General features: G+C 42.5%; 1 protein-coding gene across 1 annotated transcript in view; it reads left to right on the forward strand.

The window, feature by feature from the left end:
* Window positions 1-2,745: 2,745 nt before the first annotated feature.
* Window positions 2,746-17,355, forward strand: part of TECPR2 (tectonin beta-propeller repeat containing 2) — a gene marked incomplete at its 3' end in the record, with an annotated part of 19,713 nt that continues 5,103 nt past the window's right edge. The window contains exons 1-12 of the mRNA XM_009075676.1: window positions 2,746-2,964; window positions 3,072-3,200; window positions 4,107-4,238; window positions 5,167-5,324; window positions 6,878-7,190; window positions 8,074-8,206; window positions 9,703-10,087; window positions 10,283-10,329; window positions 11,061-12,055; window positions 13,435-13,618; window positions 14,668-14,841; window positions 17,015-17,195. Coding sequence (XP_009073924.1) covers window positions 2,746-2,964; window positions 3,072-3,200; window positions 4,107-4,238; window positions 5,167-5,324; window positions 6,878-7,190; window positions 8,074-8,206; window positions 9,703-10,087; window positions 10,283-10,329; window positions 11,061-12,055; window positions 13,435-13,618; window positions 14,668-14,841; window positions 17,015-17,195 — 3,050 coding nt within the window. The remainder of the gene's footprint in view (window positions 2,965-3,071; window positions 3,201-4,106; window positions 4,239-5,166; window positions 5,325-6,877; window positions 7,191-8,073; window positions 8,207-9,702; window positions 10,088-10,282; window positions 10,330-11,060; window positions 12,056-13,434; window positions 13,619-14,667; window positions 14,842-17,014; window positions 17,196-17,355) is intronic.

Below are 17,355 nucleotides of genomic sequence, written 5' to 3' on the forward strand. Positions count from 1 at the left end.
CAATTGGATAGTGTGAGATGGTTTCAGCCACAAGAGCAGCTTTGGGTGATGACAGATGTGAATTGTAGGAGTCACAAAGGGGACTTAAAACCCAAAACATGTGAAATTCTTGAGGCAGCAGCTGGGGAGTGGTAGAAGTTGAGATGAGACAGAGGAAGATTTGTACATATGAGACTCAGGACAAAGACTGGATTTTATTTTATTAGAAAAAAGCAAAAAAGGGCCGTGAGCTGGAAAAATTCCTGAACTGGCAAAGCAGCATGTGTAGAACAGCAAACAAGAGTGTTTAGCAGTGGGTTCTCTTTTTATTTAGTTGACTGAGAGTCAGATTGGATGTTAGGAAAAATGTTTTCCCTATTAGGGTGTTCAGGCACTGGCATATTGCCCAGGGAACTGGTGGAGTCACCATCCCTGGAAGTGTTTAAGAGGCATCTGAATCTAACACTGGAGGATCTGGTTTAGGAGTTCCAGCAGTGACAGGTTAATGGTTCGACTGGATGATCTTAGAGGTCTCCTCTAACCTTGATGGTTCTATCATTCTGTGACTGTAGATAGAAGGTAGGAAATGCAGAAGGGATGTCAGGACACCTAAAATATAGGAGATGAAATCGGTGGTGTGTGAAAATACTGTGAAAGGGTCGTGATGCACTGAGGTTATCTGTTAACTCAGTAAACATCTCTGAAAGGAACTCTTCATTCACAAAGAGTTTGGGCACATTAATCAGCTAATCCTTGTGATACTCTAAGGAATAGGTCTCATGACAGGTACCAAACACTGAGGGACAGTGGAGTTAATTCCTCAGCTCCAGCAAGCAGTAAAATGTATCACAATTAAGGACATCTAGGAACTGGTGCCAGCTGCATTACTGGCAGATATTGTCACAGGTAACACACGGGCCCAGTAATCAACCTGTACTGCTGTGGTCTGGTCTAACATGGGCTTGCATGGGTAATGTCAGGCAAGCAATCCCTTTGGATTCAGTGCTGCAAAGTGAGCAAGTCCTCTAGCAGAGTAACTGAAACAGTTTGAAAATGGAGACACTAAACCAGAGCAGCTATTTTGTTTGCTAATTTAGTTGATCTACACCATAAGCAATGTGTGAAGCTGCCAAACAAAGACCATTTTCCATCCTTAGCAAATTCAAAACTAGGCACAAGAGGACACATCATAAACTGCAAAAGGAATCTGGAATAATTGGATCATTGAGAAAGTGTTTCTAACTTCAGCTGGCAGATTTTTGTTTCATTTCCCTAAGGAAGTTACAACTCTGCTGGCACTTAAGGAATTCTTCAATGTTCTGGTCTTAAACAACTGTAGAAAACATTCATCTTTACAGAAACTCCAGATTCTTGCCTTGGAAAACTGCAAGTATTTCTGGCAGATTCTGAACCATTCTCCTCATTGGACTTACGGCAAAATAAAACTCAGGAAGGGAAAGTTTCTTTGCTTTTTCTGTGTTTCAAAGTCATCCATGAGGAGAAAACAGCTACTGCTGCAAAATGTTCTTGTTGAGGTTCTCACAATGAGAAAACTTGCTGCCTTTAATTAAATTAGTTGGCTATTTTTATGTACACGATGGTCACAGCAGCTTTTTCTGGAGATACCAGTACAGTATTACTATGATGAGCTCTGACTGCACTTTTTCCTCGAAGAAAGCAAACAGACTCTTGGTTTCTGTTATTCTTAGGTGTTGTCCCCTAAGTATATTTACAGTGTCATTCACCAGCATGAAATTGTTTGCTTATCCATAAAAGGAAACATGGGCATATGGTACTTCTTTTCCTGTTTGCTCCTTATCTTCTAAATTCAGTTGCTACGTGGAGATTTTCCTGTGTCTGCCAAACTGGGATTTCTTTAATTTATGCTTTGCCCCTTACTTCCCACTTTTCTTCTTCTTCTTTGGTTATTACTTGATTATATAGCAGACGTAGCTCTAGCTGAATTGTTTCTCAACAATGTTTTTCCTTGGGGTGTAAGGCATTAAGGAGTGGAGCACAAGGACTGATTTGCTGCTTTGATCTGTCTGACACAGTGAATATCCCATGGTCTTGGCACTGGGGGGATTGAGGGTAGAGTTTGCAGATGGATGAATCATAAAATCATCAAGATTGGAGAGGATCTCTAAGATCATCCAGTCCATCCATTAACTTGTCACTGCTGGAACCCCTAAACCAGATCCTCCAGTGCCAGATCCAGACACCTCTTAAACACTCCCAGGAATGGTGACTCCACCAGTTCCCAGTGCCTGAACACTCTAACAGGGAAAATATTTCTCCTAACATCTAAGCTGTATCTCTAGTAATATGAAGAATGTGAAGAAATAAACCAGGTGGATTGTTCAGTGTCAGAGCCCTTACAGTCCTTTCACTAGCACATGAGGAGAAATGCTGCATTTGAACTCAAGTTGACAAACTTACAGCTGCAAGACAGAGTGGTTATCCTATATTTACTGGTTCCCATGCATCCTTAGATATTAGCTGGATTTAAGAAATTTGCTTATTGCTAAGAATTATCCTAAGACTAGCTGACATTCAGTACAGGTGTTTAACGTGCTTTTTCTTGATACAAAGCAAAACCTCAGATTTTTTTTAATCCCTACCTGTGACACAGTGGCTTTCTGTTAAACTTTTACTCTTTCCAAGCAGGTTAATGACATGTCTTTTGCTTTTGTCTTTCAGATTTCCTTATGTGGTCAAGTAGATGTGTTTCTTTCAGCCTTAAAAGTGCTGGTGCAAATCCTTGCTATGGCATCTGTGGCTTCATCAGTTATATTTAAGGAATTTTGTCCCTTGTATTATCTCCTCAATGCCATTCCTGCAAAGATCCAAAAAGGCTTTCGCTCTATTGTGGTGTACCTCACAGCACTTGATACCAATGGAGACTACATTGCTGTGGGGAGCAGCATTGGAATGCTTTACCTCTATTGCAGACACTTAAACCAGATGAAAAAGTATAATTTTGAGGTAAATACTAATTTTTGTCACTTCTGCTGAAGCTGATCTGCTCAGAATTGAGCTCCTGTCCGTGTCTCGTTAACTTTGCAATTTTCATCTATGGTTTGTTTCAACAGGGGAAGTGTGAATCTATTACTTTTGTAAAGCTGCTGAGTTGTTTTGATGATCTGGTTGCTGTTGGCACAGTCTCAGGTCGGGTGGCAGTTTTTCAGCTTGTGTCTTCATTGCCTGGAAGAAACAAACAGGTAAATCTTTGCATTTGGCTGAGTATGGCCAATCCTAGGAGACTGTTACCATGATTCCTTTGTAATAGTGAAACCCAGCAAGTTTTGCCTCACTCAGTGCTCAGTGCTGTGCTCAGCTTTGGGCACTCACTGCCCAAAGGCCATTGAGGCACTGGAGCTAGTCCAGCCAAGGGCAACAAGGTCAGCAAAGGGCTGGAGCACATGGGCAAGGGCTGAGGGAGTTGGGCTTGGTCAGCCTGGAGAAGAGGCTCAGGGGTGACCTCCTGGCTCTCTGCAACTCCTGCCAGGGCTGGAGAGAGGTGTGGGATGTGTGTCCTGCCATGGCTGCAGGGAGAGGATAGAGGGAATGGCCTTGAGCTGAGCCAGGGCAGAGTCAGATTGGATGTGAGGAGAAATGTTTTCCCTGTGAGGGTGTTGAGGCCCTGGGATATTTCTCAGGGAGGTGGTGGAGTCACCATCCCTGGAGGTGTTGAAGAGGCATCTGGATCTGGCACTGGAGGATCTGGTTTAGGGTTTAGGGGTTCCAGCAGTGACAGGTTAATGGTTGGACTTGATGATCTTAGAGGTCTCCTCCAAACTGGATGATTCACTTATCTCTGAAGATGGTTTAGGCTTCATACATTAAGCTTGCAAACCCTGTAATTTTAGAGCTTTTCATAACAAAAGATGTATTTAATCAAATCTATTTTTGAGAAATGTCTCATTTGTACTAACTGCCTGAGCTGTTGGGGTGGTGGCAGTTTTAGATTGTTTGTTTAGGTATTTTTGTGCTAAATAAACATTAGAATGACCTGCACTTTTGTACTAGATCTCCAGTTACACTTGATCTCTGGAGTCACTGAATAGGCTTTGTGCCTCCACTTTCTCCTCACCTCATTCTTGTGTTGCTTTGGTGTTGTTTCACAGCTCCGGAGGTTTGACGTCGCAGGCATCCACAAAAGCAGCATTACAGCTTTAGCTTGGAGCCCCAATGGGATGAAATTATTCTCTGGAGATGACAAAGGGAAGATTGTCTACTCGGCCCTAGACCTGGACCGGGTGAGCATTTGTTATAGAGACCTTAATTCACATTTGCACTTTGTTGGAAGGATGCTTGTGTTTAAATATTTAGCAGTCAGTTAATTGCTTAGTGTCATGTGTTTAATTGTCAGCTTTATTGGTATGTGGACACTTGGTCAACTGTGCCCACATCAGCAGGATAACTGTTGGGGTCCTTTGCAACTGCCTGACCTTTTTAAAATGTAATATTTATTAAAATAAGTGGTGATCCTTCTCATTTTGCACATTTCTGTCTGAAATAACTGTCCTATCTTCCTTCAGCTTGCAGTCACTACTTTCCCTTTAGTTAGCAAAAGGTACTTTTGATTGATGTGACTATTGATGAAGTCCTTTTCCCAGAATTGTTCAGCATCTCAGCCTAGAGCACAGAATGGAAGTGATGTATGGGTGCTGCTGGCTGACCAGCAGGTTACCTGTACATGGAATTTTTCTAATGTCTTGTTAATTAGTACAGACCTGAGTCTTCAACTTAAATGTTAACCTGAATTTCTATATGGCAGAAAAATTTGAACAGCATCCATCCTGATGTACCTGTGACTGTCCCTCATTGGGTTTGACAGAATGGTTTAGCATGGCCAAATTGTCTGAGCCTACTGTGACCTGGCAGTGAAGGAAGAAAATGTGTCCTGGAGTTCCTGTTGATTTCAAGTGAAATGTATTGGCTAGTATTCCAAAAGAAATTAAATTTCATAGTGTGCCACAATCTACACAGGTCACACAATCTAACTCCCCTCTTGCCTGCACAAACAAACTCCACATTCATTAAGTGAACTCTGTGCAACAGGAATTCAAAAACTTTTATTTGATTATGTGTTTTCTCTTGGGCTTGTAAATCTCTTTGCAGTGTTAGTTCCTGCCTTGTGTTTTCAGGGAGATTGACTCTTGTTAATTTTATGTATCTTTGAAGGGTACTTGCAACTCCAGCCTGGTGTTGGAAGAACCATCTTCAATTGTCCAGCTGGATTACAACCAGAAAGTGCTGCTTGTCTCCACCTTACAACGGACTCTGCTTTTTTACACAGAAGAGAAATCTGTCAACCAAGTTGGAACACAGCCCAGAAAAAAGTAACCCTCATAAAATCTTCATGCAGGCACATCTATTAATTCTAGCATTACAGAGTGGATTACAGAGAGAGTGATCTAAGCAGTGAAATTAATACAACACAGCAGTCAGCTCATAAAAAGTTAGTCACAGTAGCTGTGTGTGATCAAACATGAAGTGACAATCCTACCTATTAACAAAGTGCATGGTGGCAAAACTGTCACAGTTGTATTTTCAAGGCACTATTATGCAGAAATATTTAAGATGTTTTCTCATTGTTTAAACTGAAATCACTGCCAAATTTCCTCTGCAGTCCCTCTTGGGTTGCTGGGATTTGGTGTGAACAAGCATTGTAGTCAGATCTGTGTCATGGGTGATGTAATATTTTGATGTTAAAATCAAGTCAGCACCCCAGTTTTTCTTACACACTGAAGGGAATGAAAAGAGAAAATGTGTAACAAGCTCTTAAATTTCATCTACGGGCCAGGAACTTCTTGTGAGGCTTTGGCATCTTCTATTGTCACCTTTCTCACATGTGAAAGAAGAGGGAATCCAGTCATAGAACAGTATTACTGACTGTCTGGAAGTAGAGAAAATTGATGTGTGAAAGAGGGACTAGGATGCATCTTTCAGGGATGTGAAGTGTAAGAGGAATACTAAGGGCCATGTTATGTGTGAAGGGTTTTCTTGGGTGATAGTAATGGTGTTTTTGTGTATGAGAGATGAAGGTTTTAACAGCTGAGGTTTGTTCAGTGCTACTTTCAAGTAGAGGTGGTGGTTCCTTAGCATTAGTTTGTAGTGCTTGGTTTTGATCAGTTCTTGGAGAAGGATGACTTCTTAGTAGAATCCTTCTGAGGTGCACAGAGTGCTGTTAAGGCTATGAAGCTTATTAGGAGGAATCATTTAACTTGTCTAGTTAAGCAAGTGCAGAGGAGGCCACGAAGTCGCTCAGGAGACTGGAGCATCTCCCTGTGAGGACAGGCTGAGGGAGCTGGGACTGTTGAGCCTGGAGAAGAGAAGGTTGTGTGGAGACCTCAGAGCACCTTCCAGGAGCTGAAGGGGCTCCAGGGAAGTTGCAGAGGGATCTGTGTTAGGAGCTGCAGGGACAGGACAAGGGGCAATGGGGACAAATTAAATACTAGAAGAAAGTGTTTGACTATAAGGGTGGTGAGACACTGGAACAGGTTGCCCAGGGATGTGGTGGCTGCCCCGACCCTGACTGCATTCAAAGCCAGGCTGGATGAGGCCTTGTGCAGCCTGTTCTAGTGGGGAAGTGTCACTACCCATGGCAGGGAGGGTTGGGACTAAATATCTCTAACCTCCATTCCAACCCATAAATTCTAGGATTCTATGATTCTAATTGATGTAGTATCTGACATCCTAAGCTGAGGGAAAACTGTTGTTATATAAGAGCACTGGCCTTACTGCAACTAAACTTGTACTTTAGACTTTTGAATATTTTAATCAAAGACTTTTGCTTTTTATTATTTTCAGTTGTGAATTTGTGCCATTAGGTTTAAAAAATTGTTTCTAAGTGGAGTATTTAGCCTTTAAAATGAATTCTTTTGCATTTTAGTTCTGGGAAGTTTGGAGCATGTTTCATCCCTGGGCTGTGTAAACAGAGTGACCTGACACTGTTTGCTGCCAGGCCTGGGCTGCGTCTCTGGAAATCTGATGTTCACGGGACTGTTCAGGCCACATTCATACTGAAAGATGTGTTTGCTGGAGGAATAAAAACCTTTGAACTGTATCCTCGTTTGGAACCACCTGACAGAGGAAGTTACAGCTCTCCAGAGAAACACCTTGGGCTTGTGTCGTGCTTTTTCCGAGAAGGATGGGTGCTGACCTGGAACGAGTACAGCATCTACTTGCTAGACACTGTGAACCAGGTAGGTAAATCTTGTAGGTGTACATTTTGTTGCTTGTTTTTGTTCATGCTATGCCATGAGACTCTGTTTAGGTTATCCATTATACTTCTAGGATTTCAATCCATGTTTAAAATGAACAAAGACTTTTTTAGAAGACTCTTGGTTAGGAGCTGCAGGGACAGGACAAGGGGCAATGGGTACAAATTGAAGGAGGAACCTCTACAATTCTATGATTATCCTATTCCCCTTCAACTTGTCCTTGCAATGATAAATTCACAAATCAGCTTGGTATGTTAGATATAAAAATTAAATATATTTAAAACTTTCACTTGAGATGATAACATCCTAATCAATTCTGATGCTTAGCAAAGCCTACAGAAATCTAAAATCTACTAACTAGTGCAAAAGATGTTTTAGGCCTGTAAAATGTGCCTGAAACTGTTACTTCTTTCCTTTCTACTACTGTTGGTGTCTGCAGAAAAACAAGTTTTACCTTTCGTTTGGTATACAGTGAGATGTTAACTATTTTGTTATCTAAAAATTACATATGAAAGGGAATACAAGTATTTTTTTTGTCTAAATGATGTTAAACATTTGTACTGTGCTGCTCTTCTGCCACCAAATTGTGTATTGCTTAAACTGTTGTATTTAGTCGCTGCTAGTTGGGCAGAGAAAGTGAACAGGTCTGTGGAAATGAAATTAGTATAAAAATTGAGCTGCATCATGATTAAAAGTTTCTTTCCTGTTTCTTTTTTTCTATTTCCTTTCTTTTTGATACGATAGAAATCTTTTTCCTGTAATTATATCTGTTGATCAAATGAACACGTTTGTTAGGAGCACCACGTGGTGCCAACAGTGTGTTAATCTGATGCTAATTACTCCTTTCTGTGTTGACTCTTTACAGGCTTTGATTGGTGGCTTGGAAGGATATGGTGATATTGTGTCTGTATCCTGTACCAACAATGAGATTTTCCTCCTAAAGGGAGATAGAGACATCATAAGAATTTCAAGCAGACCTGAAGGATTGTCATCCATGGGTTTGTATAGATTACCAAGTTTTAGTATGTACCTCATGGAAAAGGTGCCTATTGTGCTTTTTTAATACCAAAAAACTCAAACCAAACCCAAACCAAAACAAACCTCACACAAACCCCTTCAGATTACTGCAAAACCCTTCCACAGTCTGCAGAGTTGCTTATCTGTTTTAACAGATTATATTTAGGGATCTGGTTTATCTGCTCATCTGAGCTGCTGTTTTGGCTGCAGTGAGAGTGGGTGCATTAAGAAATGAAATATGGGTCCCTTTTTTTGAGAGTGGATCAGCATTATCCTAACGAGGCATCTCTAATCTGTGCATTTCAGACCTTATTCTGGGCCATGAAGCTGAAGCAATTTGGATTCCTGATCGTGGTTCTCTCTTTACTGATCAGTCTCAATAGCTGAATATATTGATTCTGTGCCACCTGTTACCACCCACATTCCAGAGGAAATCTCAGGCTTCCTAGCACTGAAAAGGAAAGAACTGGCGAATAAACCCAAAGAATGCTGGCTAGAATTCCAAAAAGAATTTGAGAGTTGGCTTGAGAGTTTATTATTTGAGAAATCATTTTTATGTTGCCATCTAAGTTCAGCATTTATGTTACTAGAACTCTCTAGTAACTACTGGAGAGACAGCTAAGGGAATACTAAATAATTTTAGATCCTCTGGTTTAGCTTTGTATGAGCAAAATGCAAGTAAATGTGCTATGAAGTCTCATTGAATGCTGGAGAGCTTAATTTTCTGATCATTACATTTTAGGGATTGTGTTAGTCATTTCTTTACTTACCAAATTCTAGAGGCTGATTATTATTATTTTCCCTGTTAAGGTGTTGAGGCACTGGGATATTGCCCAGGGAGGTGGTGGAGTCACCATCCCTGGAAGTGTTTCAGAGGTGTCTGGATGTGGCACTGGAGGATCTGGTTTAGGGTTTAGGGGTTCCAGCAGTGACAGGTTAATGGTTGGACTGGATGATCTTAGAGGTCTCCTCCAACCTCAATGATTCTATGATTCCAAGCATAGTTTGAAAGGAACCTTATTGAAGTATAATTTCTTCTAAGCACTACAGTGGTTTATCTGGTAATTTTCCTTGATTTTTCTCAAGCTACTGAACGTTTGAATGAAGCAGTTGAGGATAGAGGGTGGTGCTTCAGTGTGTCATACAGTTGGGCCTTCCAAGCTGCAGACCTGTACTGTTCTTTATACATTAACATAAGATGGTAAAACTTCATGAGATAGAACTTCAGAGTTTGGCTAAGAGAAGCTTGATACAGGCTTTGGGGGAGTGATGGGCTGAAATGATTTCGTACAGATTCAGTTATAGGAAGTTTACATTGTGTGTGTGTGTATATTTGAAATGTTGCAAACTTAGAATATTTTAATATTTTCCCATTGCATAAAGGTTGTTTTCTTTCAATACTCTCTAAGAGCTATGTCCCCACTCACTTGATGCACTAGTATTTATACCTCTTTATTTTTCTTTTGGATGGTTTCAGATGTGAATTCAAAGTTGTTGAATCCTTTAACAGATACAAGTCCTAAATTGCTGACCCCATCATCAGTAGTTTCATCTGTATCCTCCAGCCCTTCAGTGGAAACAGATAAAAAAATGGTTACTTCCCCTTCACTTACTGGTGATAAAAATGGCTCTTCAATGAAGGATGATCTGGGAACTCCAACTCTATCAGAGAAAAGTTTTGATAGAGTGGGAGACTTGAGCCACGAAACCAGAAGAAGAGGCTGCTCTGTGGTGAGTGAGTCACGGAGCAGGAGCAGTTCTGTGAACTCTGTGGACAGTGGCTCAAGCTTTATGTGTGCAGACCAACTATCAGAAGCTCAGAGAGAAGCCCAGCTGTCTTCTCAGCGGTTCGAACTCCAACTCTATCAGAGAAAAGTTTTGATAGAGTGGGAGACTTGAGCCACGAAACCAGAAGAAGAGGCTGCTCTGTGGTGAGTGAGTCACGGAGCAGGAGCAGTTCTGTGAACTCTGTGGACAGTGGCTCAAGCTTTATGTGTGCAGACCAACTATCAGAAGCTCAGAGAGAAGCCCAGCTGTCTTCTCAGCGGTTCGGTTCACATTGTTAAGCCCATTAAAGTCAAGAAGAAGAAGAAGAAGAAACAGGGTAGGTCTAGCAGAACTTTCCCTGCTAGGGCTTGTTGTTAGAGCATGTCACTTCTGGTGCCTCACATGAGAGAGAGTGTGTGTTTTGCATGCTCTGTTTATGTTGTATTGCCATGTTCCTGGGGTAACTGGGGAGTTTGGGGCACCATTTGGGCTTAAAGTGATAGCCTGTTTTGAAAGTGATAACTCGATTAAATCTTTTTAGATCTATTTGTTTTCATTTTAATTTTGCTTTGCTTTATGTAAACATGCTGAAAGTGACAGTGGCCTCTGCTTCCAGTTCTGTGTTCCAGTTGTGAGGTATCTGTTCATCCTAGTCAGAGTATTTGGCAGTGTCTTTCTCAGCCATTGTTTTTAGTTTGCTAAAACAGTAAGAGTACTTGATTATTTTAATTGTTTACTATGTTGGTGTTGCAAGTTGGAAGTGTTTTGCCATTCAGATGTTTTTTGCTTGATGTGTATCATTTAGAGTTCAAGTTTGGGAAAAAAATCAGCATGTTGAAATTTAGATTTAGCTCTGTTCTTCCTCCAGTTATAAAAATATTGTGATTTCTTCCTTTGCACTGGAATTTCATAGATTAGTGGTTTGTGTTAGTATCTGGATGCAATCCTGAGCCATGCACTCTAAGGATGGCCCTGCTCGGGTGGGAGGAGGTGACCCACTCTGGTCCCTTCCAGTCTGATTGGTTCTTGTGTAACATTGTTTTTCCTCCTTTTTTCCTTTGAGAACAGAAAGTGGGACAAGGAGAAGCCACAGCTCTCTGGAAGGTACACCCATTTATGAGCGTCAGCTCTCTGGTGACAGTCCACACTCGCTGAACGCAGACTCCTTCTCCATGACTTCCAGCCTGATGAGTGGCAGCATTGACCATTTGAGTACTGGGTCTCCAGACCAGGAGAGCATGTTCAGTATGGAGTCCCATACAGTCCTGCAAGAAGATAATGGCTCAGAAACTTTCAGTGTCCTACAGTCTCCTGAGTCAGGGACTGTGCTGATTAGTGAGGAAAATGGAGATGTTGTTGATTTACAGAAACTTCCAAACAGTGACAGTGGCACAGGTGCTTCAACTATTGTAGATATTTTGACATCTGCATCTCCTCTGATGCTCACAGAAGATGTGACAGGCAGTGTTGGTGGTGAATGTAATGGTGGTGTGGTTTCTGCAAGCAATGAGTGCTGCCCTGGGGAGCTGAGCCAAGGGGAGGAACAGGATTTCCCTACGTTGTGTAAAATAGATGAGGACTTAGATCAAATGAAGCTGCAGGAGGCTGAAAAATCTTTTGAAGAGCCAGACCTTACAGACCAGATGTTTTTTGAATATGACAGTATCCTTGGTGTCCAGACATCACTGGCACCAAAGGAAAGTGATGAGACTGGTAGGGAAGACCAGCAGCAGCTCTCCCTAATCCACAGTGCTCTGTCAGACCCTTCTGCACTCCAGGCTGACATCTCTAACGAGGTTTATTCAGACAGCACTTCCATTTCTGGGTGGAATTTTGAAAGTGCAATCAGAGCTAAATCCACTACTAGCACTGCTGAATGGGTAGCAGACACTCAGGAAAGTAAGACTGAGAAATCTGCCTCAAGTGATGAAGAGGATATTTATGGACATGGGTTACCATATTCATCTTCAGAGACCAGCATGCCTGAAGCTGGAGCTGTGCCTGGTTCACAGGACGTGGCCAAGATCAGCCTAGATGAAATGGTGTTGTTAAAATCTGACCAGGTATATGTTTTCCGTTTAGTGACAGTCCCTAACTGCAGCTTTTCAAAAGAAACACTCATGTAATTATTGTCCTTTTCCTCTTTAGGAGAGCAATTCTTTTCTTACTTGACTCAAAGTAAACAAGTAAAGCATAAAGCCAAACAGCAGCAGTGTTGCAGCTCTTTCAGGATGTGAAGTGTCTCACTTCAGGATGGCTGATGTGTACTAACAATGCAGAGAAGCTGCTCTGGCTGTATTATTCCCTGCTCAACAAAAAGGCTGTTAGAAACACATCCATTAAACAGTGAACAGGAAAACCAAGCCGTGCTCAAAGGCTGCTCCTTGTTAGGGTCACCAGTAGCCCAAATTCTGCATGATGCTGCTCCCAAATTCAACTGCTTTCACGGGAAATTGATGCTAATTATATCACATAACCTGGCTCCTCGTTAGGGATCATTTTACCTGTGAATACTTGGAGTAAGGATTAGTCTTTGTGCCCTAGGCAGCGGTTAGTACTCCTTAAAATGGTTTCCTTTCTCTGTTATCTCTTTCCTTCATCTTTATTTTGTGGGTGAGTGTTTCCAGAAACAGTAATTGTCATACACACTATTGAAGAAAGAAGTACTGAAAGTAATTGAAAAGTCTGCAGGATTGCCAAAATCACTGGGAGTTTTAGCAGAACTCTTAAGAAGGAAATGCAGTTGTTGTACTTTTGGGGGTTTGTTTTTTTTAGGTCTGTAACAGTCTCGTATTGAGATCCACCAAATAGTTGTGGATAAAAGCTGAGCCACGAGTTGATGGTGTCCTGTCTAACAGCTAAAAGTGTAGAAGACCCTTAGTTTCAGGTTATGGTGTTCTTACACTCTGGCATGTTCAGAAAAGCTCCACTGATGCTTACACTGCAGGTCATGTACACAGTGCTTGAGTTCACCTCATGCAAGTGATCAGAATTGAAGACAGCAGTCTGCAAACCAGATTTGTGCAAGGCAAGGCTTATACCAGAGCTGGGTATTTAGCTGTCTCTGCACTCCAGCTGTCTTGTTCCCTTTGCTCATCACTTCCTAGCAATGAATAATTTCCTGTACTGCAGACTGTACATTTTTATGTATCCTTTTTTTTTGCACCTGCCATTTACTTTGTGTGCTTTAACTAATAAGAGAAGATTTTCCACTTTTGAGGGTGGATGTCAGTGTGGAGGGGTTTGGGCTTTTTTTGAGCAGTACATACAAAGCACTGACAGATGTAGTTTTATTTTACACAAGGCAAATGTGTTCATTGATTAAGGTACTTAAGGGTCTTAAGCTTTTTCGAACCAAGTCACAGGAGCTGCTGTGCTTCTCTGCCTGTTACCTTGTGCAGTTTGAAGGCACCTGACGCTGTTCTGACTGGACAGTTTTTAGTTTGCAGAGAGCTGGATGGGATACTCTGGCCCTGGGTATGGCATCCTGAGCCTGGTTGTGTCAGAGAAGTACATTTGGTGCCTGGACTACCGGGGCAGCCTGTACTGCAGTGCCCTTCCCGCAGCCGGGCTGCGCTGGCAGAAGTTTGAGGATGGAGTCCAGCAAGTTGCAGTTTCCCCCTCAGGTGGGTTGGCTTCTGCTCCACTCTCACCTCCAAAATGAAAGTAACTTGCATGTGAACATTTTAAAATCACCTTATTCTAATGGTATGTGCACTTCGTAGAATCAGAGAATGTTGAAGGGTTGGAATGGACCTTAAAGATCATCTAGTCCCAACCCTCTGCCCTGGGCAGGGACACCTCCCACCAGGTTTCTCAAGGCTTTATCCAACCTGGCTTTGTACACTGCCAGGGTTGGGGCATTGCCAGCAGGTCAGGGAGGTGATCCTGCCTCTCTACTCAGCCCTGGTGAAGCCCCACCTGCAGTATTGTGTAGCACCAGAGGGACATGGAGCTCCTGGAGCAGCTCCAGGGGAGGGCAAGGAAGATGCTGAAGGGACTGGAGCACCTCAGGGATGAGGAAAGGCTGAGGGAGTTGGGGCTGTTCAGCCTCAAGAAGAGATGACTGAGAGGGACCTCATTAATGGATTCAAGGCCATGAATGGGAAGTGCCAAGAGGATGATCAGACTCTGCTCAGTGGGGGAAACCAGTAAAACAAGAGGGAACAGCAAAAACTGATGCCCAGGAAGTTTCACCTGAATATAAGGAAGAACTTCTTTGCTGTGCAGTCACTGAGCACTGAACACATTGCCCAGAGGGGCTATGGATTCTCCATCACTGGAGATATCTGGGAACCATCTGGGCACAATCCTGAGCCATGTGCTCTGGGCTGGCCCTGAATGGGCAGGGAGGTTGAACCAGATGACCCACTGTGGTCCCTTCCAACCTAACTCATTCTGTCATCCACAACCTCCCTGGGCAACCTGTTCCAGTGTCTCACCACCCGGACTGTAACAAATTCCTTCTTCAGTTTCAACTGTTCCTGGAGAAGTTAACCACTGTCCTGGTCTTGCTTTTTTAAAAAGAAAAATTATAAGTGTTTTTAAATCTTGCATTTTTGTTTAATGCTACTGGTTTGCTCTTTCCCCTTCCATTAGTTTAGGTGTAGGTAGGACACAGCAGCTGTGTGTTAGTTGCTGAGTGCTATTATGTTGTCTCTAACTTCTCATGTAGGGGCTCTGCTCTGGAAGATTGAACAGAAGACTAACAAAGCATTTGCTTGTGGAAAAGTAACTATCAAAGGAAAACGCCACTGGTATGAGGCTTTACCCCAGGCTGTGTTTGTGGCTTTAAGTGATGACACTGCCTGGATTATCAGAACGAACGGAGATCTGTATCTGCAAACAGGTACCTGAATTCATTGCAGCCTCTTTGAATTTCTGGGGGCTGAGAGTTTAAAGAGTTCAAGTTATAGAATGATCACAGTTTGTTATAAACTTTTATCTGTAGTTGGGACATAGGGAAACCTCTTTGTCTTGAGAAGTAGTTGGAAACAGTTGTGAGATCCTGTGTAATTAGGAGAGTGAAAGAGACAGTTCATGGGCACCTGTTTTTGTGTGCCAAGTGGAGGGCACACAGCACAGAATTTATGATGTGGGGAGGATATGGAATGGATGCAGAGAAATGGAAAAGCATTGCAGAAAATTGCTTTGAAAATGGTATGATGCACTGAAACAACTGAGCCTTGAGTGGGTTTTCTTGCTTTAAGGGTTTGAACAGTTTTTAGAAGGACTTGGAAAGGCAATGAGATGATATGTGGCTGTTCAGAAGGAGTTTGGGTATGGGGGCAGAAGAGGGGGCAGTAGAACTGTGTGTTTTGAGAAGCAGAGATCTCTTGAAGGTGAGAGGTATCACTTGATTAAAGGAAAGTACTCTGAGACAGAAGATCTTGAAGTGCTTTGGAAATATAGACAATTGATATGTATTTATGTGACAGAAAGCAAAGCCATGGAGGGATGGAAGTGGCTGTGGAGCAGCAATCTACAGTTGCCTTTTTATTGGACCTGAATGAGGCAAGAATAGGCTAAAGGGATAGTGCAGTGGCAAATTTGAAGTCATGGCCTTAGTTTTAAGTGCTTCAGTGAAGAGAAGGAGATGTATTGGGAAGGTGTTATGCAAACAGTATTCAGGCTAAATCCAAGGAGCTAGGGTGAAAGATGGAGGTAAAAGTTTTAGGGTTAAGGGAGAAAATTATCAAAGAGCCTTGGCGTGTGGGCCTTGCACAGAGAGCTGAGTTGATAGGGAAGAATGAGGAAGAACATGGTGAAGGAATTACTGGAGAATGAAGAGAACTGGCTAAGGGGAAAACTGTAAGACATCCTAAAGCAGGACAACGTTTCAGAGTGGCTATCCACATTCTTATTTACCTTTCATTTTATGTTGACACTCTCCTGATGTCTCTTAGATGTAATTACGGCAGCACCATACAGATGTTCTTTATGATGAAGAAAGCTGTTTAAACACATGATTGTTTCAAAGATATTCCACTCAAATTATTGTCTCTTAATTAAGTGCAGTAGCTACAGAGAAATCGAGTGGCCTGCCCAGAGGCACATGCATATTGCCAGCAGGCAGGGATAGTGGTGATCAGGAGTGAGCTTTTGATGTCAATCACACAGGGCTCTGTGGAGCTTTGAATCAATATTTTCCTCCCCTGTGAGAGATCGGTTTGATTCCATCAGCTCACATTCTGCTGTTCTCAGGCTCCTAAATTTGTCTTTTGATACAAAAAATAAATTCTCAGTCTATCTGTCTTGTTAATGTGAAGCAACCAGTGAAAACTCTTTCTCCCAGAGTCTTTTCACTCCCTTCACTCTCTTGTCTAACATTTATAAGAGGAGTGTGTGCTCAGAGGTTTGGAAATGAGCATTCTTGTTAACTTAGGGTATCACACAGATGAGTCTGTTCATGCTGGCTTTGAGAAGATTAAACCAAAGCTGTGTCTCTTGAGGTGTTTCACATGCAGCTGTGTAAATCAAGCTTCAGTGTAGTTGTGAAGATGACACATTCTTCTAGGTTAGATGTAAAAATGTGTGCAAACCACCTAAAAATCTACCAGAACCTCTCTTTTCCTTTTAGCACTACACACTGTGGCATGTTCTTTTGTATTGCTCTGCTGTCACTGTTCAGATTGCTTCTCTCCCTGGCGTGTTTTGGGCAAAAGTTCTTCCTTTCCTGGCTTTTCCTCTGATGCCTCTGTCAAGTCTAATAGGGGTTTTATAGACGGAGATCCCTGAGCCTGACACTAGAGGGAGAAAAGGAACAGAAATGACAGGGCAGGACTCGTGCTCTCTGCAGGATGTTGAGTGATGTACAGCGTTTTACTTCTTAAAATATCAGCTCAGCTATGTTAGAGGAAATTATTCATAGCTTATAGAAAGAGCAGCCAATCAAGAAAATCATGATCAACTGAAAAATGCTAGCATGTCAAGCATATTCCCCCAGTCCTTTTCTTTTCTTGAGTTACTCTTTTCTTCTCGTTGCCAAGTTTGTAAAGCAATCCTCATCTTTTGCTTTCTAGGCCTGAGTGTGGACCGTCCCTGTGCCCGAGCAGTAAAGGTTGACTGCCCTTGTCCACTGTCACAGGTCACATCCAGGAACAACGTGGTGTGGGCCCTGAGCGAGCAGCGGGCGCTGCTGTACCGCGAGGGCGTGCGCAGCTTCTGTCCGGAGGGAGAGCAGTGGAAGAGTGACATCGTCAGGTACTGCGCGTCCTGGGGCGCTGTGGGCACAGCCAGAGTGACACAGGGAACTGGTTTCAGTGCTGGAACTCCTGCATGTTGGAAGAAGTGTCACCTGAACTCGTGTGTGTACATATCTCTGTGTGTCTTTCTCTCCCTCTCTCTTTCTCTCCCTCTCTCT

The sequence above is a fragment of the Acanthisitta chloris genome, unplaced genomic scaffold, assembly GCF_000695815.1.
Source record: "Acanthisitta chloris isolate BGI_N310 unplaced genomic scaffold, ASM69581v1 scaffold6615, whole genome shotgun sequence".
In the NCBI taxonomy this organism is placed as follows: domain Eukaryota; kingdom Metazoa; phylum Chordata; class Aves; order Passeriformes; family Acanthisittidae; genus Acanthisitta; species Acanthisitta chloris.